Source organism: Netta rufina (genome assembly GCF_964035555.1).
Source record: "Netta rufina genome assembly, chromosome: 2".
Classification (NCBI taxonomy): domain Eukaryota; kingdom Metazoa; phylum Chordata; class Aves; order Anseriformes; family Anatidae; genus Netta; species Netta rufina.
The window spans coordinates 32,937,601-32,964,659 of NC_140124.1; the positions used below are offsets into that span (position 1 = coordinate 32,937,601).

At 38.1% G+C, this 27,059-nt stretch overlaps 1 protein-coding gene across 1 annotated transcript in view; it reads left to right on the plus strand.

The window, feature by feature from the left end:
- Positions 1-336: 336 nt before the first annotated feature.
- The window catches only part of ABCB5 (ATP binding cassette subfamily B member 5), a gene marked incomplete at both ends in the record, with an annotated part of 53,720 nt that continues 26,997 nt past the window's right edge, over positions 337-27,059 (plus strand). The window contains 22 exons of the mRNA XM_084283055.1: positions 337-385; positions 1,502-1,589; positions 1,704-1,749; positions 2,780-2,933; positions 3,340-3,406; positions 3,637-3,828; positions 4,931-5,102; positions 6,284-6,408; positions 7,463-7,640; positions 9,640-9,753; positions 10,640-10,750; positions 13,129-13,254; positions 14,544-14,747; positions 15,397-15,567; positions 17,776-17,937; positions 18,154-18,393; positions 20,438-20,584; positions 21,617-21,721; positions 22,485-22,562; positions 23,634-23,717; positions 25,646-25,849; positions 26,635-26,735. Coding sequence (XP_084139181.1) covers positions 337-385; positions 1,502-1,589; positions 1,704-1,749; positions 2,780-2,933; positions 3,340-3,406; positions 3,637-3,828; positions 4,931-5,102; positions 6,284-6,408; positions 7,463-7,640; positions 9,640-9,753; positions 10,640-10,750; positions 13,129-13,254; positions 14,544-14,747; positions 15,397-15,567; positions 17,776-17,937; positions 18,154-18,393; positions 20,438-20,584; positions 21,617-21,721; positions 22,485-22,562; positions 23,634-23,717; positions 25,646-25,849; positions 26,635-26,735 — 2,918 coding nt within the window. The remainder of the gene's footprint in view (positions 386-1,501; positions 1,590-1,703; positions 1,750-2,779; positions 2,934-3,339; positions 3,407-3,636; positions 3,829-4,930; positions 5,103-6,283; positions 6,409-7,462; positions 7,641-9,639; positions 9,754-10,639; positions 10,751-13,128; positions 13,255-14,543; positions 14,748-15,396; positions 15,568-17,775; positions 17,938-18,153; positions 18,394-20,437; positions 20,585-21,616; positions 21,722-22,484; positions 22,563-23,633; positions 23,718-25,645; positions 25,850-26,634; positions 26,736-27,059) is intronic.

The following is a 27,059-nucleotide window of genomic DNA, read 5'->3' on the forward strand; positions in this document are numbered from 1 at the left end:
GGGCTTTGCCGTAGACTACTAAAAAGACCAAAGACTACTAAAACAAGCTACTGAAATAAGTGCCACTGTTCCAGTTTGTACTGTTTATAATATCTCCTTAAAAGTAGTCTTTTTATTGTGCTGTTATATCTCTTTTTTTTTGTTGTTGATGTTAATAGGACAATGTTAGGACCAAATATGATTCATGTAAAAAAAAAAAAAAGTTAAAAAAAAAAAAAAGTAAATATAATTTAAACTCTTTAAATACCTACTATTTTCAAAGGTTTTGTTGCAGATGCAGATCTTGCTTAATGTAACTTTTATCTTCACCTCAGAAGCATACAACAAAGAACAAAAATGAAGGACTATTTTGTAAATCCAACGGAAAAGGACCTCTCTGATGCTGGTAAGCCACATACATGAAAACAGCATATGCATTTAAGGAAAATATTCCACAGCTCCAAATCTGAAAGTCTGTTATAAATCCTTCCTGACTGTCATAGTGGTTTTAGAGGAGATAACGTGTTAACAATATCTGAATCTTTGTATTCTGTAGTGACTTGCTGGGCACCTCTGATTTTCTCCTTAGTGATTCCAGCTCCTTAAGTTTCTAGTGAGTTTCTAGTGAATTAAAGCCACCACCTAGAAAACATTTATGCATGAGTCATTCCACCAAGTTCAACGAACTTCATTCAGATGGGTAAAACTATTTAGGTGGGTCCTAGGCTGGGCAGGAAAATGCTTCTAGGATAAATTCATTAAGGTAGAAGCATATTACTGCCTTTAAATGTTTCTCTAAGTTGTTCTTTTTGGACTGACGGATGAGAGCACATGAAAAACTGTATACAGATAATTATACTTACTCAGCTTAGTACAGATGGGAGACACTTGATTTGAACCCTCTTCTCCTGGTGTAATTGATAGCTGGCTCCCTACTGTGGTTGCTCATCAATTTCTTTATCCATTTATTACATCCTGTGTTTTTAGATTTATGAGCTTTCAAGGGTAGGATTCCTCTTTTGTATAGACTTCTAAAGTCCTTAGTACAAAAGAAGCTGGGTGTGTGGCAACTACTGTAACACAAAGAAAATATAATGAGGGTTATTACAGGCAAAGGCATGATTCTTCAGTGAATTAGCATGCCTTTACTGTTAAATACATCAATTTTAACTGATAAGCAACTCAATTTTTATCATTAGAACTTCCATTTTTTTCAAAGGAAGTAGTAGGTGTTTGCAGAATCACTGCTCAAGTCTTGCTTTTAGTCCTTGGTAACTTTTCTCTATAGGTATATTTTTAATTGTATTCAACTCAGAAATGGAGCTGGCAGCTTCTTCTGAAGAGGAGGAGATGAACTGAAGAGAAAGGAAGTTTCAAAAAATATCATTGGGCTATTTCAGGAACATGAGGGAAAGAAATGATCTTTAAGCTTGAAAAGCAAAAGAATAAGCAATGAAAGTTGCAGGAAACTGGAAGAAAATACGGAATATTATGTTAACAAAGTCTGCCGCTTCTTCCACAGAATCGGCAAGTAAGGGATATGACAACCCTTCTTTCCAACATGATGAAGATCTTGAACAAAGTGACCAGTTAAAGACCAAGAAAAAAACGTAGGCATTCTTTGAACTGAACATATTGGCCATGTGTGTGTTGGGTGTATGGATTTATTTTTAATATGGCTCTCCTAGAAAAAGCTTATCTTAATTGTATCTTGTATTTTCTAGGAAGGAAAATAAGCCAGAGAAAAAGGTGGTTGGCGTTTTTGAACTGGTTAGTGTCCAGGTTGATGGTCTATCTTAGATTTCCTTTTCTTTATTTGTCATTGCAAATTGTTTGCCTATCAAATCAAAAAAGGAGAAGTATCCTGAGACCTATGAAATGCTAATGTTGATGACAGTTCTCTTTTAAAATTTGACCTGTTATGTCAGGTTGCCATCTTAGTGTATTGGTAGCACTTAAAGCAATTCAATGTTAGTGCTTTTGAAGAATGAGTTTCACCCATCCTTAGCCTGATCTGGGCTACACATACTGTGCAGGTCCTTGCCTTGGTGATATTTAGTAAAGGATTTATCCTGTGTTTGATATCTGAGGGAGTTGCTGTCTGAAAGAACCAGGGGTGCATTTTTGCTTCCATTTTCTATACAATAGCTGTTAACCCTACATGTAAACTTGCTTGTTCCAGAATAAGAGAACTTTTATTCTTCTCCGGTTTATTCCATGTCCATTTATGCTAGGGCAGTCAACAATAAAATGGGCTTGTTTCAGATGAATCACATCCAAGAACAGCTATTGAGATTTAAATTTGCATCCTTTTTTAAACCAAAGAAACACTGAAGGATAGGCAAGTCTTAAGATACAATCACTGCTGCAAACACTCTCCCATTAGATACAAGCCAGGTGCTGATCAATAACTCACTCTTGTTTACATTTCAAAGGCATTATCTTGGTAAATATGAAACTTACTGGAATGCTAAATGTAGTATATTGTGCAGAGAAGTCCATCACTTAGAAAATGTAAGATATACATTTTTATTTTTTCTAACTTTCTGCTGAGCTGGGGAGTAACCATATGTCTTGCCAACATTCCCTCAGCAACCTTATTGAATAAGTGATTTAAAGATGTGTGGAACCTACTACAAAATTCTTCTCATTCTCTTTTGCCTTCAGCTGTAGTATCATTGCTTTTTAGAATACAAACCATTCTATGATTCTAAGAAATGTGTATTCTGTAAGTCTGTTGTATTGTACGTAGTATGAACTGCCAGGCATAACTTCTACTCTTTCTTTAATGTTCACATAGTTTCGTTATGCTGATTGGTTGGATATACTTTTGATGGTAGTTGGCTTGATCGCAGCTGCTGCAAATGGTACTGGATTACCACTTATGATCATTGTCTTTGGAGATATGACAAACAGCTTTGTGCTAAGTGGTGTGAATTCAAATGCATCAAAAGGTAAAGTTAAAAATAGACTTTGCTGTGTACCAGTTACGTTTTGCTACAGGATCTAAGATTGTTCTCTAGACAATGTACATGTTACCTATCAGAACAAGAGTGAAATTCATCTTGCTGCAAATTGCCCATTCATATTAAACTTTAATGGCTTGAACTGGACAAAGGCAGTGTGTTGGTTATGCTCCCTATTTTGGGTAGTATAGTAAGGAGAATGAACCACCTTTTGTATCATGACTTATCGGGTATCTACTGTTATTAGAATTTCAGAAGAAATAAATGTATGTGTATCTGCCACATGTCTGACCCTACTGCCAAAATACAAATCATTCCAAAAGTGATGACCCTGTATCATCATGATTTATCATACATAGAAGACACTTTCTTAAATATTTGTTTTTCCCCGCAGATACTTCAGTAAATAGCTCCATCTGTCCATCAATTCCAGGTATAGATATAGAAGCTGAAATGACAAAGTAAGAATCTTTGTAGTTATTCTGTTAACAGAGTACTGGGGGATTTTCTTTTATTGTGTTATCCCTTCAAGCAGAAACCAAACTTCTACCTCCTCAGAAAGGCTTCACAATAATATCCCAGACTTCCATGTTTAGTGTGGTGGGATAAATAAAGACTGATTGTAGCTTATCTGTGTATTTCTCCAACAAAATACCTTGTGGTGATATGGCCTTTTGTCTCCTTATTGCAGGTTTGCTTACTACTATGTGGGAATTGGTTTTGCTGTGTTGATCCTAAGCATGATCCAAGTGTGGACATTTTTGGTTGCTGCTACAAGGCAGTCAGCAAGGATTCGTCAGAAGTTCTTTTTTGCAGTGCTCCATCAAGAAATGGCTTGGTTTGATAGTACCCAGATAGGAACATTGAACACCAGACTGACAGAGTGAGAGAGCTGTTGTGGTTTTTTTTGACCTTCTAAGCATGATGATAAATGGCAGTTTTCTTTTAAACATCTATGGGATCACCTATAGACCGCTTTTACTTTTTTTTTTTTTATGAAAAAGAAGAGGAAAAAACAAAACAAAGCAAAAAAAAAAAGCAATACTGCACAGACGGAGAAATCTGTTACTGTTTTTCCACTTGCTTTGTGCAGTTTCTGTGATACATATACTTGAAGGGGTTATGCTGTGAAATGCAGTATTCTACTTATCTGGCACCACCTTTGTAACATTTGTGAAGTACATGGCAGACAGCAGTAGATAAACAGCTCTGCTTTCTCCAGCTAGTTTACAAACACTGAAAGCTCTGACACTTGAATGGAAATGAGCTTGTGCTTACATCTAGCCAGATCTCAGACTGGACTCAGTCCAATGTCAGTTAGTCTTTGGTCTTTGGTCCTCTTCCAGATCTCTCAATAGATCTAGGGATGAGGACAGTATGCATGAGCACAGACTTTTCTGGGTTTTGAGGTGGTTTTGGAAAGAGCTATGTCCTGAAAAGTGCAAGAGAAGCTTAAATAAAATCCCTCTCAGATCTTATCTGTACTTGCTGGGAAGAGAAAATGTGAAAGAAAAATGTGTATGGAAAAACAAAGTTTCTTCCAAATAATGTTTTTCTGATAGAGTGAAAATAACACCTGATCTGAGGCTGTAACCAAAATTAGGAACATAATGCATTGAAAATCATAAAGGAAAATCCTTTGGGTAGGGTCACAGAAGGTGAGGAGGCCATTTATCTGTTTACTTTTACTTCTCCATTTGGATACTGGATAAGGAAACTAGGTCATTTGTGACCTAGTAACGGTGTATAGAAACACCAGAGAATGATGGAAAGTACATCAAATTAGAAAAAAAAAAGTGTCTGCTGTGCTTTGGCCACGCAAGAGACCAGTGGTACTGCACAGTAGCTGTGGTTAGAAATTTTGCTATGCCAGTTAGGAAATGACAAAACTTCTGACATTAGGCCACATAGTATGAAATGGGGGGAGGTAGAATGAAAGCCATTCAAAGCTAACAAATCTTTCTTTTTATTATTGTTATTTAAAGTGACATCAACACCATCCATGAAGGCATCGGAGACAAAATCTGTATATTTGTACAGTTTTTTGCCACATTTCTGGCAGGGATTATTATAGGATTCATCCATGGCTGGAAGCTGACACTGGTGATTTTGTCAGTCAGCCCTCTGCTAGCTGCATCAGCAGCAGTTTGGTCAACTGTAAGTGTTTGGGGATTAACAAACAGAGCAAACCAGAAAAACATTACATTTTTTCTCATGCACAGGAAAGCGGGGGGGGAGGGGGTTTGGGGGGGAGAGAGAATGGGAGAAACCTAGTGTGGTTTCTAAGTTGGGAGGTTTGTCCCATGCTTCCTTCATGATTTCTGCTTCCTCTGTAGTTTTTCTGAGTTCCCAAGCATGTACTTGCATGTCATATTCCTCTCATTTCTTTACTCTGTTCTCATGCCATGTGGCAAGAGGATAACTGGCACCAGCATCTTCCTCACATAGCATTTTCCTTGTGCAGAACACTGCCTGGGGCAGCCCAGGCACATGCTCATGATCTCTTCCCTGTTAAAAGAAGTGCCTTTTAAGCTCTTTCCATCCATATGTACAGGACACCACATTTCTTGCAAATGTTTTTTACTAAGTTTCATGCTGCTTACAGTTGACACTAGGGTGTATATACAGCTACCACAGACAGGACTGAAACAAATTAATGAAATAGTTGGACAGGTTTCACTTTCAGGCAAGGAAATGTGTTTGTTTTTTTTTCCCTTGCGATCCACTGTGGCCACATTAATGGGTACTGCTTGTATTTCTGAGTGCTTACTTTTCTTTTTCCTCTTAAAGCATTTAAGAAGAAGTTGTAGTACAACTAGCATATATATACTTAAAGTTTGCTGTTGCTCTAGCTTCTGAACCACCTCAGTAGGTGATACTTCTATGCTCTGAGCACCATTATGTAAAAATGCTCCTTGTCCCCATTATTTAGAGAACGCAGCTATCTCTGCAGTCCATTAACTTCTTTCCTATGAAGCAGAGTTCCCAAACCTCTTCATAGGTATGCCAAGGGACACTCTGCAGAGCAGCTGCAACATGCCTCCCTGATCCCACACACACACAACAGTGTGGGACAGTATGGGCAGATCATAGGCTCTCCTTCGTGTGGGAGAAAAGCGTTAAGTCATGGAGCCCATGTGATGCTGATGCAGGTGTTCACTGTAACAATGATGCAATGAGAGAAGCTAGAGTTTGGAGAAATTCAGGGCCCAAAGGAGTTGACCCTAGCTTTCCTGAAATGTCATCTTATGCCTTGACCACTGATCATTCTTATTCACCAATACAATGTGTGTATCCTTTCAGGATGCTCCAATAACACCCATTTTTCAACTTTCCAGCTTTTGGCATCCCTTACTGCTAAAGAGCTGTCTGCTTATGCCAAAGCAGGAGCTGTGGCAGAAGAAATTTTGACTGCAATCAGGACAGTTGTGGCTTTCAATGGACAGCAGAAGGCATTAGCAAAGTAAGTTTCTTGAATTAATAATTGTATTTAAAGTGAGTTTGAGTTTGGCTCTGGGAGTTGTTTTGGTTTGTTTTATTGGAGGGTCAGCCAAAACCAGGACAGCATCATAGACCCAAATTTTTCTTATGAATAAGATCTGGACTCTCATTTAGAAATGAAAGCATTGGGAGGATTATCTTTACCTAGTTGTCAAATGCAGCAAAGCATGTGATCGATTAACTAACTTCTAGAGCATATGTACTGCTGTTTTTATCTTTGATTAATGACTTATATTTAAGCTTCACTGGATAATGGTCTTAAGTAAAATCATATCACTGCTTTTTATTACTTTGGTTTGCAAATAACACCTGTTGGCCTAATCCAGCATGTCCTAGTCACATCCATCAAATGATTTATCTTTTACGAATCAGATATGGCTGATCACTAGGGACTGAGTAGAGCATTTTCTAATCTATGGATTGTGACTCCTACATAGCTCTTGAATGATGACTTTAGAGTTAGGAAAAGCAATCTTTCGCTGCACAGTGCCTTCACAATGTTTATCTTTGCAAGGGACTTTTAGTCATCTTCTGGTCTGGCATCAGAAGGCCCTGGCTTTTATACATTTGCCTGCCTTCAACCGCAGTACCCACTTTTTTGGGGGGGGTTCATTTGTTTTTTTCAAATGTGGAAGACCAAACCTTGCCTTTGATAGGTAATGTTGATAAATGTTTTTCAAGACTTCCTCTCAGGACTAATGCAAACAAATTGCTCAAGAGTGGTATCTTGTCTTCTGTCATGATAATGAAGTAATGCTACCCAATTGTTTTCAAAGTATGTCTTCCATAGTGGTATCATCTAAACCTGTGAATGACAAGATTAGATGTTGTCGGAATGTCAGAACAGATTTACACAAAGGAGTTGTATACCTACTAGTCCCTTGTCAAAAATATTCTCTGCAGCATGTGAGACTTCAATTGCTTTTAAGGCAGAAAGACCTGGTAACTAAAAAGAGGCATGGGAAATATCAATCTGAATGGCATGTCAGATTAATTGTTTCCTCATCCATTTTCAGATATGATGCTAACCTAGAGCTGGCTAGAAGCGTTGGAGTGAAAAAATCCATTACCACCAATGTATCTCTAGGTGTTTCACAGTTCCTTATATTTGGATCCTATGCTCTTGCATTTTGGTATGGAACCAAGCTCACTGCTGAGGAGAAAGAAAATTATGACATTGGCCATGTTTTAATTGTAAGTATAGAAATGCAGCTTTGAAAAATGTTCTGCAAATTGAAGAAAATACTGATATGTAAGTAGTATATATGATTATCCCTATTTTCTCCTAAGTGCTTGCTAAATTAGCAAGTTACAAACTTGCTTGGTATAAAATAACTGGAAAGAAGGCATTCATCTTACCTAGCTTTTGACGTTACAGGTTTGAGCAGGGCACCCGGGTTCCCACTCTAATCAATGTAAAGACAAAATTACATGCAGAGGATTGATTATTTTTTTTAATTTTTTTTTTTTTTTACCCTGTCTTAAGCACAGGACAGGATGAACAAGCTAGAGCTGATTGTTACGAGGCAAAGATAAATTACTTGGCTTTCCAACAAAACTCTGCTTAGCTCCTAGGACTAAATGAATCTCAATGTGTTGAATGTGTACTGCTAAATCCTCCAGATCTCATTTAGCCATGATGTCTGCTGTTATTGTTTACTTGCAAGGATTTACCATCCATTACTAATATGACTAAGTTAGTATTGATTTGAGAATATTTAGCTGTCTTGTCATCATAAATTTGGCTACATGCTTGGCTATGATACCCAAGTGACTTTTAACAAGTTCTCTGACTATGGCTCCTCATAGCAAGTGAAGTTAATTATGCATTGGTCTCACATGTGAGACTTCAATTAGGAAACTCTGGACTAAATTTTGAGGGTCCCTTAACTTTGGTGACATCTGGAAAGCAACAAGAAAGATGTGTTCTGTTTGTAGATAACTTAAAGACTTTTCTTTTTGATTATTTTTTTTTTTATGCCAAAAATCATGTCAGTATCCTGGTGGTTTTACTGGTTGTGGCAGCTGAACTCTACCACAACTGCTATATCACTCCCCCTACTCAAAGGTAAAAGGGGAAAAAATATGATGGAAAAGGGCTCAAGGGTTGAGATAAGGACAAGGAGAGCACTCCCAAATTATCATCATGGGCAAAACAGACTCAGCATAGGGAGATTAATATAATTTCTTACCTATTACTAATAAGCCAGGGCAGTAAAAACATCTTCTTTCTTATCCACCCTCTTCTACTTTCTCCTCCCTAGTGGTGCAGTGGAATGGTGAATGGGGGCTGCGGTCAGTCCCTGATGCTTCAGTCACTGATGCTTCCTCTCCACCATTCCTTCACAGTCACTCTTTGCCCCTGCTCCATGTGGGGTCCCTCCCACGGGATGCCATCCTTCCAGAACTGAGCGTGCGGGGGCTGCCCACAGGCAGTGGCTTCTCAAGCACTGCTCCCACATGGCTCCGTACCACGGGGTCTATCCCCTGGGAGCAAACTGCTCCAGCACGGGTCCCCCAAGGGTGGCGGCTCTCCCCAGACCCCCTGCTCCTGCGGGGGCTCTCCATGGGCCGCAGCCTCCTCCAGGCCATATCCACCTGCTCTACCAGGGGCTCCTCCACGGGCTGCAGGGTGGAGATCTGCTCCATGTGGGACCCATGGGCAGCAGGGGGACAGCCTGCTCCACCAGGGGCCTCTCCACAGGCTGCAGGGGAACTGCTGCTGCATGCCTGGAGCACCTCCTGCCCTCCTGCTGCACTGACCTCGGGGGCTGCACGGCTGGTTCTCACTCCTTGCTCTGCCAGCTGCTGTGGGACAGCAATTTCTTTTCCCTTTCTTAAATCTGCTCTCACAGAGGTACAAACTACACCATTTACTGACTCAGCTCTGGCCAGTGGCAGGTCCCTTTGGAGCTGTCTCTGACCTGACATGTGGCAGCTACTGGGCACTGCTCACAGAGGCCATCCCTGCAGTCCCCTGCTACCAAAACCTTGCCATGTAAACCCAATACAAGTAGTTAACTATTCACTTCAGGAAAATGGGAGTGGACACAAATGTCTGAAATACACCTTTAACTTCAACATTTAATTTTCCTATGAAAAAAAAAAAAAAGGCTTTTAACATTTAACAGCCAGGCACTAATGACTCTGAAGTCATGATTAACCACAAGGCTTCTCTCTCTCTCCCTTGCAGGTGTTCTTCTCTGTGCTTGTTGGAGCCTTCTCCCTGGGACAGGCAGCTCCCAACTTGGAGAGCGTGTCTAATGCGCGTGGGGCTGCCTATGAAGTATATCGAATTATCAATAAGGTAAGAATCTGAGTAAAAAAGCCTTTCAACCACACTTAAAATTTTCATCTTTCCTTGATGTGTAACAAAAATGGCCAAAAAAAAAAAAAAAAAAATAAACCATAAACTCCATAGATGCCTACCACTGAAGCCAGTATTTCCACATATTAAAAATAAATAAATAAATAAATCTGCCTCATTATTTGTTACAATTAATATTTGGAAATCTGACCTGGCATGTACAACATTATTTATTGGTACAGTTTTTTCCAATATTAGATTTGCAACTCCAGAGGGAAAGTAATAAGGCGCTATACTTTTTTTTTTTTTCTTGAATGCATGTATACATGATTTCAGGTGAGCTGTTTTTTTTTTTGTTTGTTTGTTTGAGGGGGGTTGGGGAAAGGGTGGGATTGCAGAAGGGATTAAATAGTGCTATTGAAAGCTATATTAATGTAAAGTGACATGCTGATGTTGCTGTGAAAAATGGAAAATGGTTTCCACACTATTATCTCCCTCTTGCTGTGTTATTGCTGGTTCGATATCTGTGTATATAAAATAATTAAAACAAGTAGGGCTAGGAAGTTCATACAGAAATGTCTATATCATCCATCTTGATGTGTGTCTATAACCCTCCTATATGCATAATTGAGAGCCATGTTTTGGCTGCAAGAACGTAAAGTTATTGAATTGCTGATTTTCATTTTTTTCCTCATTTTCAAATGTGCTATAACTGTGGAATTAAAATTCGGTTCCTCTGCATTCAGCATCTTGTAAGTAAAATGTAGCTTTGTAATGGTGTGGTGCAGTGTTAATTAGTATCTAAGAAAGTATTGAACAATGTAACCAGCAGAAATAGCAGTTCCAAAAGTGTAGTAACAAGCAGTATGTTAAAACCTCTTTCCAGAAACGGCTTATAGATAGCAGTTCTAAGGAAGGCTACAAACCTGACAAGCTCATAGGAGAAATCGAATTCAGAAACATCCATTTCAGTTACCCATCTAGACCTGATGTTAAAGTAAGTGTTCATGTTAGATGCACCTGCTGGACTGAAATCCTGAAGCCTGTGTCCAAGATTCTTTCTCTGATCTTGATTATGATGATGTTCTTGAATGCAAAATGCATCCTATCTTGGGGGATTGTGCACTACTGGGGATAAATCCATAATGTCAAAAGACAAAGCTCTAGAACTACTGCCACTGGCCACTTGCTCACTATTCTTCTCTGTTGGACAAAACTTAAAAAAAAAAAAAAAAAAAAAAAAAAAAAAAAAAAAAGATATGTGTTGTTCTTAGTCTGAATTTCTATGAATAAGATCTATGATAAACCAAATAAGATTTTTTTTTGTTGTTTTGGTTTTGTTTTGTTTTTTCCCTTCAAAATTAGTCACTAAGACTTCTAGAGCTTACACAGTTAATCCATGAAGTTGCTCTTTTCAGTCCCTCGGTTGTCCTGAGTTGCTGTGATGTCCTATGTGAGGAAAGGTGACCTGTGAGATAGTTAGGCTTTATAACAATAGGACTTCAAATGAATTCAAACCTACCTACCTTGGAAATCAAATGTTTTTCTGGAAAAACGTTAAAATTGCTGTTCAATAAGCAGATGTCCATATTTTCTGCCAGCTGAACTTCCTCAGTAACCTTATTGTGCAGTGTTATGTTGTCATGGTGATCTGCTCCTTTGGTGATACAGTTGTATATTGTTGGTTTATCTCTACTATATTCGGCAAGCAGTTTCTTACAGACGTTCAAAGGTAAAATACAGTGATTTGCCATTTGCCACTGATGATGAAGAAATTAGTAGAAATAAAGATTTCAAGTGTTAACAAGTAAAGGCTGGTCATGCCAACGGAGGGGTGAGAATGGGGAAGTTTGTATCACTGTGGCTGTTATTTCAGATTGGTCATCTCACTTCAGTTATATGGTGTCTGTCCCATCATGTATCAAATCATTATGCATCAAATCTGTTTCCAGGACACTGAGGCTGCTGGAGGACAGGCCCAGAGCTGGGCTCTCTGCCTAGCCGAAGGCAGTTTAGTGCATCTTATTTAACTCTTGGCTGAGAAATCAGAAGTGACAGAGCAGACCCTTCATCAGACTGTTAATCCATCTTCCTAGAAATTCCCAGGCAGATAAGCTGTGTTGTGAGCCTGCAAGCCAAAAGGGAGGGAAATAAATATTTTGTCATCCTTCCCAAGTCTACTGAGTCAGCAGCTTTCCCTGCTAATAGTATCTGTTATTTAATAGAGCCAAAAAGAATCAGCAAAGATGTATAAATTACCTACAATCTCTCAAGTGATTGATGCAACACAGTGTAATCTCCCTGTGTAGACTAAACTAGATTAGAGTCTAGCTATTGTCAGTGTTAGTCTTGACAACAGCTAACTTGATAAGAGTTAGAAATAGCCTATTATGTGGTTGTGACTATTTGCACCTGGAGAAATTATGGTATCCAGAATGTAGCTCTAGATTGACAATGTAGGCATCAGGATATCAGCTTCTCTAAGTACAAACCACACTGGTTGTAACACAGGGAGAAGAGAACAATATTGCAACTATTTTAATCTCTCATTGCAAAAACATGTGTAGGCAAAATTATAAACAAGAAGAGTTCCCATAGCAGCCAAATATTTTGGCAATTACACAGCATTACTCATATATGAAATCGACATCTTTTGAGGTAAGATGTTCCTAAATGTGAAAATGGCAACAAAGGTACCATTTATCTGTAACTACTCCCTGGATTTCTGAGGCTGTTAACAATAAGGATTGGGTTTTAGTAAGGACTTTCCAGCAGTTACCTTGTCAAAACAACTTTGTTTTCTAAAAGTAGAAGAAAGCAAACTTGTTTCTCAACAAAAATATTTCAAAGGTGCTACATACCCTTGAGATTCATTACTGTTATGCCACTGTCTAAGCACTGCAAAATGGGACAACAGAACATTGAGCCTGCTACCAGATCACACCAATAGAATAAACTGAACTATCACATTTAGAATACTGTGGCTGTATTAGTTGATTTTGAGTGTGCTGGGAATTTTCCCAGGCAATGGAATGTAATGGTCTATGTAGGGGAACTCTTAAAATGTTTCTTGGCATGAGCTTGGCCTGTTCCAGTTATCAATCTTCTCAATTCCCAGGCTTGGTTTGGTAGCCAGAAGAATCCAGGGACCATTCCCAAAAGGCAGGTTGTATGTAGCCACCCTGTTTCAAAATCTAATAAACTTCAGAAGCATAGATGCATGTTCTTTCATAACAGTGCCCCAGAACATTCCTAGCTATTAATTAATTAAATGCCCAGCCTTTAAACTCTGTGCCTTACATTGATTATTGCTACAATTACCTTGACAGACTGTTTTCTAATCAAATTTGTCAAAATAAGATGTATTTTTTCTAGATTCTCAAAGGTCTGAACTTGAAAGTTCAAACTGGGAAGACCATTGCTTTGGTTGGAGCTAGTGGCTGTGGAAAAAGCACTAGTGTTCAGTTGCTGCAGAGATTCTATGATCCTGACCAGGGAGAAGTGAGTGCCTGCAAGTGAATTGTATTTAAAGAAAAAAAAATGCTATTAATATAAGCATGAATTTTCCCATGTTAACTGAACTTTGATTTTTTTTATCAGATTTGAGAATTAGTCTTCACAGATCTGTATTTCCATGATTTAAGCTTCCAGTGTACTTTTTCTGGTGGCCTGACTTCATACGTCTCCTCCTCCAAGTGTGATGCCAAAAGTAGTAAACACCACAAGTCTGTAAATTTATATCCTTGCATCTATCTATTTAAATTTCTTTTTGTTAGTAGACTTTTAAGATACTGTAAACTTTTTAAAGTAAAGAATAATACAACAATACTTTTTCTGCTTTTTTAACGACCGTAAACTAGAGAGATTTTCCTATTTTAAGTGGTCTTTTTTTTTTTTTTTTTTTTTTTTTGGTTTTTTTTGTCTCTGATAACCCAGAGCAAAACTTCCCATCATTACACAGGATATGTCTGTTCTACTGTCACTCAGCACTAGATATGAGAAGCATTTATCATTTTTCTGATTGCAAATTTCCAAAGGGGTGAAAAAAGTAGAATAACGACAATAACATGCTTAAGAATAATGTTCTTTTTGTATTTAATAGCCAAAGAATGGCACTCAGTAGTTACAGATGGAACTATGTATTAACACTAGTTCAGTGCTATTAACACTAAATAGTTGAGTGCTATTAACCATTGAACTATTTATCGCTGCATGTCAAGGTTATCAATTATCAACACAGTTGCTTTTTATACTTGCCATTTCTGAGGCATGGGGACAAGAATGAACAATCACAGTTTTGTTTCACTCCTGTGCTTATACTAATGTTCATACGGTCACATTGCAAGTGAAAAGAAAAGTGGTAAGAAAAACGACCTCTCACTTCACTTTAGTCTATTTGGATTATTCTTTGATGTGGTGTAAAGCATTGCCACAACTGAGAGGACCACAAACTGTGGCACAGGGGCATGAAAACATAGTAAATAATGTGTAGGGAAGCTGGGAAACTTTTAAGCTGGGTTTGTTCTTGGACAGCATAGTTATTGGACAAAACCCTGATTTCTCTAGTTATGCTGTTCCTCACTGTTTTTTAGTTTGTGCAGTAGATGGAAAAAATACTGTTGTAATTTCTTTGGCTTAGTTTTCTGTTAAAGAGGACACTAATTTTCTTTCTTCTGTTTTTTCCTTTTTTCTTTTTTTATTGTCCTTGTAGATGATACTTAAATAATAACAATGGATTTATTATAAACAAAATGCATTTCCTCAAATTCTAACATACACTTTTTTCTCAGGTTACCTTAGATGGTCAGGATATTCGGGCACTAAATGTAAAGTGGCTAAGAGAAAATATTGGTATTGTGAGCCAGGAGCCTGTTTTGTTTGCAACAACAATAGCTGAAAACATTCGCTATGGCAGGGAAGATATTTCTGACGCTGAAATTGAGAAAGCAGCCAAGGAAGCCAATGCTTTTGACTTCATATCTAGACTGCCTGATGTGAGTTCATGAACTTTTTTTTGAGTAGAAGAACGAAAGGTCCATTTAAGCTGGTGTCCCATTTCTGACATGGAGAGCATGGGAATTCATGTTATAACTTCCCAAAATACTCATAGCCTCCAGCAGCTTTCAGTTTGGGGACTCTCTAAGCTAGATATTGTACTTTTGTTTAGTTGCCTTCAAGGGATTTGTGCCTAAGTCTGGAAAAAAAAAGTGTTGATGCCTTAATTCAGGAGAAAGGAAGCTACACAGTTGTATTACCATCCATACTGATCTCACATGGCACGGGAAGAGTTGGGCTTTAAAAGAGGAGAACCAGAAATCCAGAGCATTATCAGGAACATTTCCTTAGTAGGAAATGAGGGAGGAAAGTATGCCCTGAACCAAGACCATTTTTAGCAGCTGGAAACTTTAGCTCTTTCTATACCTGGCATTCAGTTTTGAGCTAACTCAGTAGATGCCTTACACCTTTCAAAGAAAAAAAAAAAATATTATTAACTATTTAATCCATCCTTAGGAATGGATGATATTATAGCCCTCCTTTTGGTCCTGATATCTCTTGTCTAGAAACTGAGTGCTTATTGCACAAAGAAGTAGGGATTTCTTTTGAGACATTCCCCAACTTCTGTTTTGTTTTCTCTTTTCTCAGAAATTTAACACCATGGTAGGTGAGAGAGGGGCTCAGCTGAGTGGAGGACAGAAACAACGAATAGCTATTGCTCGTGCCCTGGCAAGAAATCCTAAGATTCTTCTTCTGGATGAAGCTACATCTGCGCTAGATACTCAGAGTGAATCCATAGTGCAAGCAGCTCTTGATAAGGTAAGGGTTATGTTATTGAAGTCAATTACTATGAAAAGGTGCAATAGCAATTAAGAAACATTAACACAGTTTTCAATGCAGCTTTCCACTGGAATCAAGAATACTGGAAAATAAAATTTGGATGGATGTTTCAATTTCAGTGTTAAAACTGAGTTTAAAGCAATCAAAACTTTGCTTAGGAATCATTTCAGTTAGTAATTAGTAATAATGCTAAAAAACAAATGCATTTGTACTTAAGTGCAACTGTAACTTAGGTCTCCTGTGCTTTCTTCTCAAATCATTTGTTCATTTGCTGGTGAACTATGGGGACCATGTTATCAAGACAAGGCATGAGGACTTGGACTATTTTCAGGAAGAATAACAGCAAAGTATAGTATAATATTGCTTGTACTGGTTCTTCATTGAACAGTTGCTTCATAATATTCAGAAAGCTTTTGGAATTAGCCATTTCATTTCTTTACAGAGGCTGAATGCAAATTTTCCTTCTTTTTTATTTATTTATTTATTTATTTTTATCAGCCCCGCTGCTCTAAGGCAGATAGTACTGCAGAGCTGTAAGCTTATACCTGTGCCTCTGTACCCTCCAGCTCATGGTCCTTTCTTCACTTCACTTTTACATCAGCAATTTCCACCAAGATGCAATGGAACCTAAAGACTTTAAAAAAAAAAAAAAAAAAAAAAAAATACTACTACGTGTTTGGATGGGAATGTTGTTTCACATATCTAATACTTAATGTATTTTTAAAAAGCTAAGTGAAAAATCCTACCTTTCATTTCAGTAGTTATGAACAGAGGTGAGAGTTGCAAGTATGGCTCAAGGGAAATACAGAATTTACCACCTTTGCCACCAGTCAGTTTAAATCTGAGGTAAAATGTAGCTGTCTGTTATATTCACCAGACTGCACTGGTTATTGGTTCTAAGGTAATACAAAGATGTCAAAGTAATATTTGTATATCAGTGATATCACTGCAAAGTCAAGTACTAGAAGGTTGCTGCTTCAACTATAATTTAGCCTCCTCTTGCATGTTCTTTAATTCCATACTAACTTTTTTCCAGGAACTTGCTTCATTTAGTGGTTGACATAAAGGGAGAACACTGAATTAAAGCAACTGTTATATATAGTTTATCCTCAAGCTTCAGCATGTTCCCAGATCATGCCATGATGAACCCTGAATCATAACTTAATCCTTTTTTCCACAGCTTTTTGATGTGTAGTCTCTCAATGGGGTTTATGAATTTCTTCTCCGCATCCCTGAGTGGAAAAAGTGGTGCTAATATTAGTCATTTGTCTACAACTGGGGAGCAAAGATATTAACCTCACAAATGCACACCTCTTCTGAGAGGTCATGTGCAGATCCTTATGATCTGATGTTTTTTTCAGATAACAAGCAAAATGCTTTAAAAATATTAAAAGTTCTGATCACAGCTCCCAGCTACAGTGATGCACCTCTGCATATTAGGGCAAAGACATGGAAACCGCACCAAGACTGACCTCCTGTGAAGGCTCTGAATGACTCATGTCAGATCTGTGAGCCAGGGTAGGGCAAGAATACAAATCTGCATGGAAGTATTCATCTACCAAAGATGTCCTCATCTCCATGCCCCTGTTCCTGTGCTTGTACACTGTACGACTTCTGTGGCAAGTAACTTTAAACAGGCTCCTTGACTACAGAACATAAATGTTGCACAAGGTCCCCTCGAATATGTCCTCCTGCCATCAAGTCACTGTCTGCTCCAGCTGTCAGCCATGAGGGAGGTCACTTTCTCCAGCAGCTGCAAGTTGACCTGTGTGTGTGCTCAGTCACTGCATGAGGACTGTGCCAGCAACTCATCCGCATGTGGGAACTGTAGAGGGTTGGAACATGTAACCTGCAGACTGAGGCTTTGGAGGCTCTAGCTGCAAAATCTCAGCAGGCTTCTGTGGAGAATGTCTTAGCTGAACATTTGAGCTGTACTTTATTTCGATGGACTGGGAAAGAGTTTTAGGAAATGGATAAAATATATTTCTGACTCAAAATGTGCTCCACTCCTCTACACTTTCTCATTAAGCTTTATTGAAAGCCATGCTGGTGTTATACCTCCTGAAAATATGCATGGACATATCTTAACATTGCATGTCTTGTATTGTAAATGCCTAAATTAACTTCAGTTAATTTCTGATGTAGTCATGCATCTTAATGTGAACTGCTTTTGTTGCTTTTCATAAGGCTCGGACTGGACGTACCACTATTGTGATTGCTCACAGACTGTCTACCATCAGGACTGCTGACACTATTGCTGCATTTGAGAATGGAATTGTGGTTGAGCAAGGAACACACAGTGAACTCATGTTGCAAAAGGGAGTCTACTATTCTCTTGTAATGCAGCAAGTAAGTGCAATTTATTTGCTTTATTTATCCATTTCATCAAGATCTGTAACGTCTTATGGATGCTAGTCTGCTCTTCTGCCATTAGACACTGAAACAAGTGGCCTATAAGTAACAGCAGTCATGTGATTGAAGCAGCAGCAATCATGAGAAATAATTTTCACTCTTGTTTTCCCTGCTCAAAATGTCTTATGACCTTGTATCCTGAATTCTCACTAGGGCTGTAGCAATAATGTTCAAGATGATGGTACATCAGAAGAAGATGAGAAGACAGAAGATGAGGAACATGAGGAAAATGACAGAAGTGATTTTGTGGGGGAACAGACCCTTCAAGATCATTCTGAAGAATTGGTGGTCTCTGGGAGAAACAGTATTCGTAGAAGATCCAGCAGATACAAGAGCAAGAGGTGCTCTTCTAAGAAAAAGTCATCTGAAAAAAAGAAAAAAAAGGAGGTGGAGGTTAGTATTAAAACTTCCAGTTGGAATTTTAGTGATAATATATAAGCATAATCACAAAACACATCATTTTAATTGTTTTGGGATAGCACAAAGGGGTTGCCATGCAACCCTTTCTCTGGTCCTATGAGAAGCAGTACTCAGCAGGTTGAGTGTTTGCCCTCGGAAGACAAGGGTGGTCATGTCTTACCAAAACCTTTGCTTTAACACTATTGACTTAACGAAGTGAGTTGGGAAACATTTTGTATTGTTGATTTGTCATACTTCATAAAATTAGGTATATTATTTCATTACTACTGAAATTTTAATTCTATCTAATTAAAACAAGCTGTGAGATTTAATTTCCAGGATTTTTCTTTGCTCCCTGGTAATCACTGTTGCAAATACTACTGGACAATATAATCCATGTGTACTAAGCTTTACAGCACTTTAGAATACTGTGTATCAAATGGAAAAAAAAACATATCAAAACCCTGAAGCTTTGGTGTTACCTAAATAACAGAATAATCTGTCTCCCACAACACCACCCTCCTACAGCCTCTCAATCTCTGTGCCTTATTATATGGTTTCAAACACTGAGCTTTTCGTTCACATAATACACTTTGACCAATACTAAATAAGAATATAAGTCATATAGGAAATTCAGTTTTAAAAACAGAACTTTGACTTGTCAAAGTTGAGTAAAACTTGCTCACTGCAGTCCATAAGAGAAGACTTCTAGTGGATGTGGTTAGCTTTTGGGCAGGCAGGTCAAAAGAAGCTTAACTTTTTTTTCCTATTTTGTACTGCTTGGTCTGCAGCTTTTTTTTTTTTTTTTTTTTTTTTGTATGTGTGTGAAATGTATTAAAAGTTGTGTTATGTCTGTGTTTTTTTTCTTCTTAACCTGACTTCAGGACCATCAAAGTGAGGAAATAAATTATAAATTCTGAAATACAAATCATGGATTCTTTGAAATCTATTGAAGTTAGGTTTTCATCTGTAACTGGATTATTCAACACACTTGTGGAAACCTCAGTGTACTTTGCATCTATCTTCCTTCTCACTAGAATATGGATTCCAACTAATACATTGAACAGTATGAAGGAACTGGATCCATTCCTATTATTACTAAAAGTTATACAACTTCAAAAAATACTTTGTCTATGTATTTGTACAGTTTAAGACCTTGTTAGAGGAAGTAGTGGATGTTCATGCTTATGACTGAAGTATTCATTACATTCATACACATGGGGGAAGAGGAAGAGAGAAATCAAGTGTCCAGCTGTTGTAATTAATTATTTCAAAAAGTTCAACCCACTTTTATGGCTAAGGCTTAGCCCCCCTAATTCAGCATCTGAAGCATGGGATAAAATAACCAGGAAGCAAGAGCAATTTACTTATAATCCTGCCTAATATTTTGTCTCACTTCCAATGTTTTCATTTTTTGCTTTTCCAGAACTCCCTCTGTGGAGGCACAGACACTTGAATAAATTATTAAAGCAGAACAGGACATTGTCTGTAATTTCAAAGGAGATACAGGCTAACTCACTGTTACATACCCCTCTTTTATGCTCTTGGTAACAATGCATAAGCTATAGTTTGCAAAAGAGAAAAATGACATCTATGCTCAATTACATTATTGCCAACCCACTAGCATTTAGCTGAACTGGAGGGATTTTCTTTTGGGCTCTGAACAGTGAGACTCTACGTTCTTTATAATGATGCAAGTGTTAAAGTTGCCATTCATGGTGACCAGCCCTGTCCAACTTTCAATGAAGTGCACTGGCCCTCATTCACCCCTCATGACTTAGCCTTTTATTAAATCTTTGCCTCTGAACTTTACAGTGCAGTTGAAGTTCTGGAGTATGGAACAGCAAAGCTGCAGTTCTCCAATATGTTTGCTCACTTGGAGTGCACAGAGAGGGTTTTCAGTAGTTTACAAAGACAGATCGCTACTCAAAGCATAATGAACTGCTGCCTGAGGATTTTCATGTTTTGCAACTTTCCAAGGAAAACTTGCAACCTTCCTTTTTTTTTTTCCTTTTTTTTTTTTTTTTTTCTTTTGTAGGAAGAAAATCTTCCTGTTGTGCCTTACTCAAGAATCCTGGCTCTGAACAAACCTGAGTGGCTGTATGTACTGCTGGGAGTGATTGCTGCTGCCATCTCAGGTGGGGTTCATCCTGCATTTGCTGTTATATTTGGAAAAATCATTGGGGTGAGTTTTTTTCACAAATGAACACTGCAATCCTGAGTTTCATTCATGTTCAGCCAGTTCCCTCTATGCAAGACGAGTGAGATTCATGTGTATAAGTGTAGGTTTCCTGACACCTCCAAAGGTGTCTCAGATGCCCAACATCATGTAGAAAGGCATTAGCTGCATTTTTAGACAGCAGAATTACATCCCTGCCACATCAGAATTGCATCCCTTACTGCCTCTGGATGCTGGTATTTTTGTGGTTTGTTGTTGTGTTCTCTGATCCAGGTAACTTCAATCAGAACTTCTCTCCAACTGAACTGTATTCTCTGTTTTCCATCCCCATAGTTTTATATGTATAGGAATTAGCTGTCTTGTGGGCCTCAGGTTTGTCTTAAAAATTCACCAGGTTTGCTCCAGTTGTGTACATACCCCCTGTTTATGCTTGCCCTTAGAGCTTCTTTTTTTTTCTTCTTAAATTCTTCAAGGATATCTCAAATAATTCTGAAAGGCACTGACAATCAGACTTTGTAAACAATTGCTTCTGTATTTCCCACATTATAAGGGTTAAGGAATCTCCCATGCATTTCCTACCCCAAACTGTTTGAAAGTTGTCAGTGCAGAAGTAGGGTGACAGACTATCATGTTGGAGAAGACTGGAGTGAGATCATAAAGGAGGGTGATAGGATTTCCAAGCAGCTTGATGAGTGATGGATCCTGTCTCTCCGTCAGCCAAATCCAATGAAAAATGGGTAAAAGTTAGTGACACTCTAGAGGTAGATCCCAGTGTGACTGCACCTGACTAGTAGAGGAAAGGAGGAATAGTTGGAGCTGGAGAAATGAGTTAGTGACATGTAGGCTAAATAGAAAGCTGGACTGCATTCTGGCTTTCAACAGAAAGTTGAGTGCAGGTGGGTTTCAGGATCTAGAATATATGCCACGAGAATTCAAAGCAAGCATGTTTCTTCAGATGAAAGTTGGTTTATGTGTTAGTTTATGTACATAGCAGTCACTGTCTGTGTACTCCATTTTATTTATTTTTTTCTTGCACAGGCTTTTCAAGAAACAGATGCAGAAAAGAGGAGTAAAAACACTTTGGTTCTTTCTCTAATGTTTCTTTTACTTGGAGTGATTACTTTAGTTGCTTACATAATTCAAGTAAGTGTCACTACACAGAAATGTTGGAAGGTCTTAACTCGCCAGCAGGCTGCAGGTATAACTTGTATCAGTGCAGTTTGAGAAGCCAAAGCACCAATCAGAGTTTACAAAAACATGCACAATTGCCAGGATTCTTCCTGAGATGCCTGATTTTTATTGATGTATTTACTTAAATATATGGCCATGTTTTCTGTCTAAATAAGCACGGGTCCACTGAAGGCAATGTCAATTCAGCATGACTGAAACCAATGCTGAGTGTCAGACCATAAAAGTCAAAAACCAACATTTCTAACTGACAGTCTGTAGGCTCTTGCCAAAGGAAATATAAAATGGCTTTCTGAAAGGGCCATACCATCAAACAAATTCCATAATTTGCTGTCCTCTTACTACTGTTTTGCAGCTTGCAGGAAATACTGCATATTGATGTCCATCCCATAAAGTGCATTGGTATGACTGCTGTGAGTGGACGCCTCTGGTAGTGGTTGGAATAGAGGTCAACAACTAGATAGGCCAATTTATCCTCTAAAGCTGTTGAGGCACGTGAATAAGGCATTACAACAAAGCTCCTGACTTCTTTGTCACGTTGCTCCCTTTCTGTGGGAAAAGAGAGTTTCAGGTTCCAGGAACGTGAATGGCACTCTTCCCAAAACTTACATATGTGCAGAGGGTTGTAGGAGACTTTTTGATGTAATTGCTTTTATTGTGTGGTTTTATAAACAGAGATGAAGCATCAAATGAGAAAATGTGACTTTTTCCCCTGCAGGGATTCATGTTTGGGAAGTCTGGGGAAATACTAACAATGAGACTGCGTTCTTTGTCCTTCAGAGCATTACTTCAGCAGGTATGAATTATGCAGTGAGGTTGCCATGAAGCCAGATGTTTTTTGCAGACCTTGCAAGGTACATGTTGGGTTTCCACTGTGTGATCTGGAGACAAGAAAAACAAAAACATTTCTCTTCTACCACTAGCTTAGAAAAAAATATAACTTAATATAACATAAATCTCCTGTAACATGTAACTTAGCTCAATAGTCTAATTCTGAAGGAGCGTCACTGCAAACATGAGCATTTCTGACACTCTAATATGCACATGGTTTGCAGCTGTCTGTGTGTACCCAGATTCCTGCAGGATGACCAAAAACTTAATCTCTGCTTACTTAAATCTTATCTGTTTGGCTATTCCAATTTAAATATATGTACTTCAATCCATAATAAATACAGTCTGGTAACTTTCTAATGCAAAAATTCAAATTGCCCTATTGCATCAAGAATTAATTCAGAAGAGTGAAGTTACTTGTACTAAATATTTCCTGTTCATGAGACTTTGTGTTACTTGCATAGGACTTTTAAGAATGCATGACTTAGTATACCATGCACCCACTGGGGGACAGCTGGCAAGAGCCCAGATGTTCATAGAAACACCTGAAAGGAACTAGGGGAGGGAAAATTAAAAGTGGTTAAAAAATAACTCATGTTGTCTCTGGAGATATATATAGAGAGAGTAAGGCCCTTTTATGTAAAAAATAGAGATGAGCAACTCATTCTCTATAGTTAAAGCAATAGATAACTTGTAAAAAGAGAATGGTTAACCTCTTCAGGCCCAAAGGAAGACTGGATAAAAGCAGATTATAATAAAACTTGCCTAAATAGGCACATTCAGAAAAACATTACCATTAATAACACTTTATTGTTATTCTGCGTGGAACATATAATTATTCATGCTCTTTAAGCTTTTTCTTTACTTTATTTGGAAGAATAATGCAGTTAGCTGTCACTTGACTTGTACTTCCATTTCCCTGTATGCTATCTGATCTGGAAATATTTATCCATTTTACTGGTAAACCTGATAAATCTGAAATGTGATAAGAACATGTAACTTCATAAAACAAAAATTAATAACTTTTTTCTTACAGGAGATTGGATGGTACGATGATCAGAAAAATGCTGTTGGCATTCTATTAACTCGACTTGCTACAGATGCTTCCCAAGTCAAAGGGGTATGTTGATTGTATTTTGTGTGTTTATTTATTTATTTATTTATTTTTATTTCAGGAGAAATAAATTTTTTATTTCAGGAGACAGGGTAGTAAATTATTTCAGGAGACAGGGTAGTAAATCTACCTCTACAGACTGACGGATGCATTTAAATAGCATGTTGCTGACACTTTGAGCATGGCTTCCAACTGATAATTTGAAAACTATAGGAAATCCAGCAGATATTCATGTACCTTTCATTTCTCTCTCCACAAGCCTTTAAGCTAAACATATAATTGTAGAATACATCACTATACAAAATAGAAACTGTGTATGTGCTGGGGACATACACAGTTAATGGACCCCCAGGTGTTTGCACTCTATGATGTGTATCATCAGGGTGCCATGAAAGCTGCATCTGCAGATGAGGCAGACTCTTACTGGCCTTAATGAAGAGAATTCTTCCTATCCCCTACCAAATGTGCTTTACACACAAGAAGCCCAAACAGAAAGAAATGTTATGGCACTAATAAAGAATACTAGAGAGGGTAATACCCAAGGAAGGAGATGATTTAAGGTGCTGATACTGGAGAGGTGGCCACTTGATGGTGGCAGGAGAATATAGCAAATTGTGCACAGTTCCACCTACTGCTCATCTCATTAGCATTCCTTGGGAAAAAAAAATACATTGCAGGACTTGCAAGGGAAGGGTTGGCTTTTTCATTGTAAGATGGCTTTGTTTCCTTCAAATGTGTAACTCAAAAACCCTTTAATCCCTGCATTTTTCATTCTCGGTAGATATTGTTTGTTTCTTTCAGTCCTCTGTCCTCCTCCTTTCTTATGGGCTGGTAGTGAGAAAAAAAGTCTTTGAAAAAATTTCATCATTTGCATCTTTCAAATTTGCAGTTTGCTTCAGTGGCATTGAACTACATCATCATGCAGGGCAGAAATAGAAAAAGGGGATGCATTGGGCCCTCAAACTATAAAAACCAACCAAGGGCATGAATTGCTCTCCAAGTCTATTGTGTTCTATGAAGCGCTACAGTGTCAGTAAGTGCCATGCCTCATGCTGTGCTGGCTGAAGTTTCCAAATTCATCTTTATGTGCAGCCCCTGGAACATATGGCAGCAATTCACCTTGGCATTGGTTTAATTATTACTATTTTAAATTGTATTGAACAAGAAAAGTCTTTTTAGGGCAGGAAAGTCTTTGGCAAAAGAGAGGAATTTTGTTTCCTGCCTGAGGATTTTTTTTTCCATCAAGCCAAATGTTGGAAGACAAGCTATTTCCACGGGGCTGTTTTCAGGCCTTTTTTACTACACATCAGAGCAGTATCCAGCCACCCTGATGCTGGATACTAATCATATTTCATTTTGAAAGCTCTCAATGTAAAGGTTATACAGGCTGGGAGGAGATAGGAGTTCTTCAGTACAAGTTAATATTTTCCACTCATTAGCCTTGCTGAGATTAAGCATTTTTGCAGGGTGGCCAAATTGGGGTTGGGTTCCCAGAAAAATGTTAGATGGAGCAATGCAAGGACTTGGAGATGTGTAGTTTCACTGCTGCTAGTGGGATGGGTTAATGGATGACTGTCATTAGAACTAAGCTCCTCTTGCCTACTGCTGGGCACCCAATCTGCCTTCTTACAACAGTGACCACAGTTTCGTGTGCCTCAGGTAGCAAAGGAAGTTTCAGATATATATTATACAACTTCTATGAACAACTTTTGAGACATCTTTAACCTCCCTTGAAGGCTTGAACACTGGGAGATAGAGGAATGTCAAGGAACAGTTACATAAGTACATGCACAATGTCAGTGCAGATGACCATGCATGATTTAGTTTTCCAGCTGAACTGTTGGCCTCAAGTAAATAGTGATTTCAAGTGGTGATATAACTAACAAAAAGAAAACCTAATGATGGATATTTTGGGGTTTCTGGATTTTTCTTAGGCAACTGGAAGCCGACTTGGACTGATGACTATGACGGTCTTTACCCTTCTGACTGCCGTCATTATTGCTTTTGTGTACGGTTGGCAGTTGACTTTGCTTATCCTGGCCTGCATTCCTTTCGTTATTGCTACAAATGCTGCAAGTGTTAGCTCGGTGTCTGGTCATGCAGCAAAAGATCAAAAAGCTTTGGAAGAGGCTGGAAGAGTAAGTTCTCCAATTTTAACTACAGGGTTTTGGTGTGAGATCACTTTTAAGGACAACATTACAGCTGACTCAATTATCCAAAATAAATGAAGGGGGGAGAGGCCAAGACAGGGTGGGAGGATGGAGGAAATGTTTATATATCCCCAAGAAAAGCAAAACATAGATAACGCAAAACATCTGTAAATTGGATTATAAAAATGCATTTGAATGCCTCTGTAGCAGATTTCTGGGCAGCGACAGCTGTAGCAGTACTGCTGTGTTTTGTGCCTGTGCTGTAGCCAGAAGTGTTGCAGGGCTGAGCTACCAAGCCCTGACACAACTGCTTCTTCATTCTGTCACAAAACACAAACTCTTAATGTGCTCAAGAGTTAGGGTACTGCCTTCATTTACCTGATACTAATTTTCAAGGAGACAGAAGTAATCCATGCAAAAAAGTAAACTGTGTCTAGATGACTGAAGTTTATTCTTATTTTATTAAATAGTATTTTATTTAGATCCCAACTTATGGGATAGGGCAGGGACTGTTTACACTTCCTACATCCTGATGTAAAGGTTCAAAATTCAAATACTTTGTTGGCTTCAGACTCCCCTTGCCTTGTGACCTTGGGGTAACTTCATTATTCTGGGCTTTTCTTCCCGGAGATAACAGACCTCAATTTCGTTTCTTAAGTACATGCTTTCTGATCTAAACTAATAAACGTTAGAAAAGATATCAAGCATTTAAGAGAGATGCTGTAGATTTCAGGTGTAAGGTATTACCTCTTATTTTTTATCTCCCAATTTAGATATCAACAGAATCAGTTGAAAATATAAGAACTGTAGCTTCACTGACAAGGGAAGAAGCATTTTATGAAAAATACGTAACAAGTTTGAATGGTCCGTATAGGTAGGATCTTTTTTCTTCAATTCTGTTCTTTGAACAGTTTAGTCTTTCAGATTTATTGTAAATACACTTCTTGCAAACTGTTCAATACCCACAAGATTAGAAAGGATATCAATAACCTTTTCCATATGCTTGAAACTTGTTTGCTTGGTGTCTTTCATGCTTTCTTGGTGTCTAACATACTTTCTTGAATGCAGAGTTTAGAGGAGATTAAAAAATAAATTAATTAATTAAACACGCATTTGCAGGAATTGCATTTTCATTATGCAAACACTTTATAAAATTTATTTTCCTCATATTTTACAGAATATTGTTTGCTTGTGTATA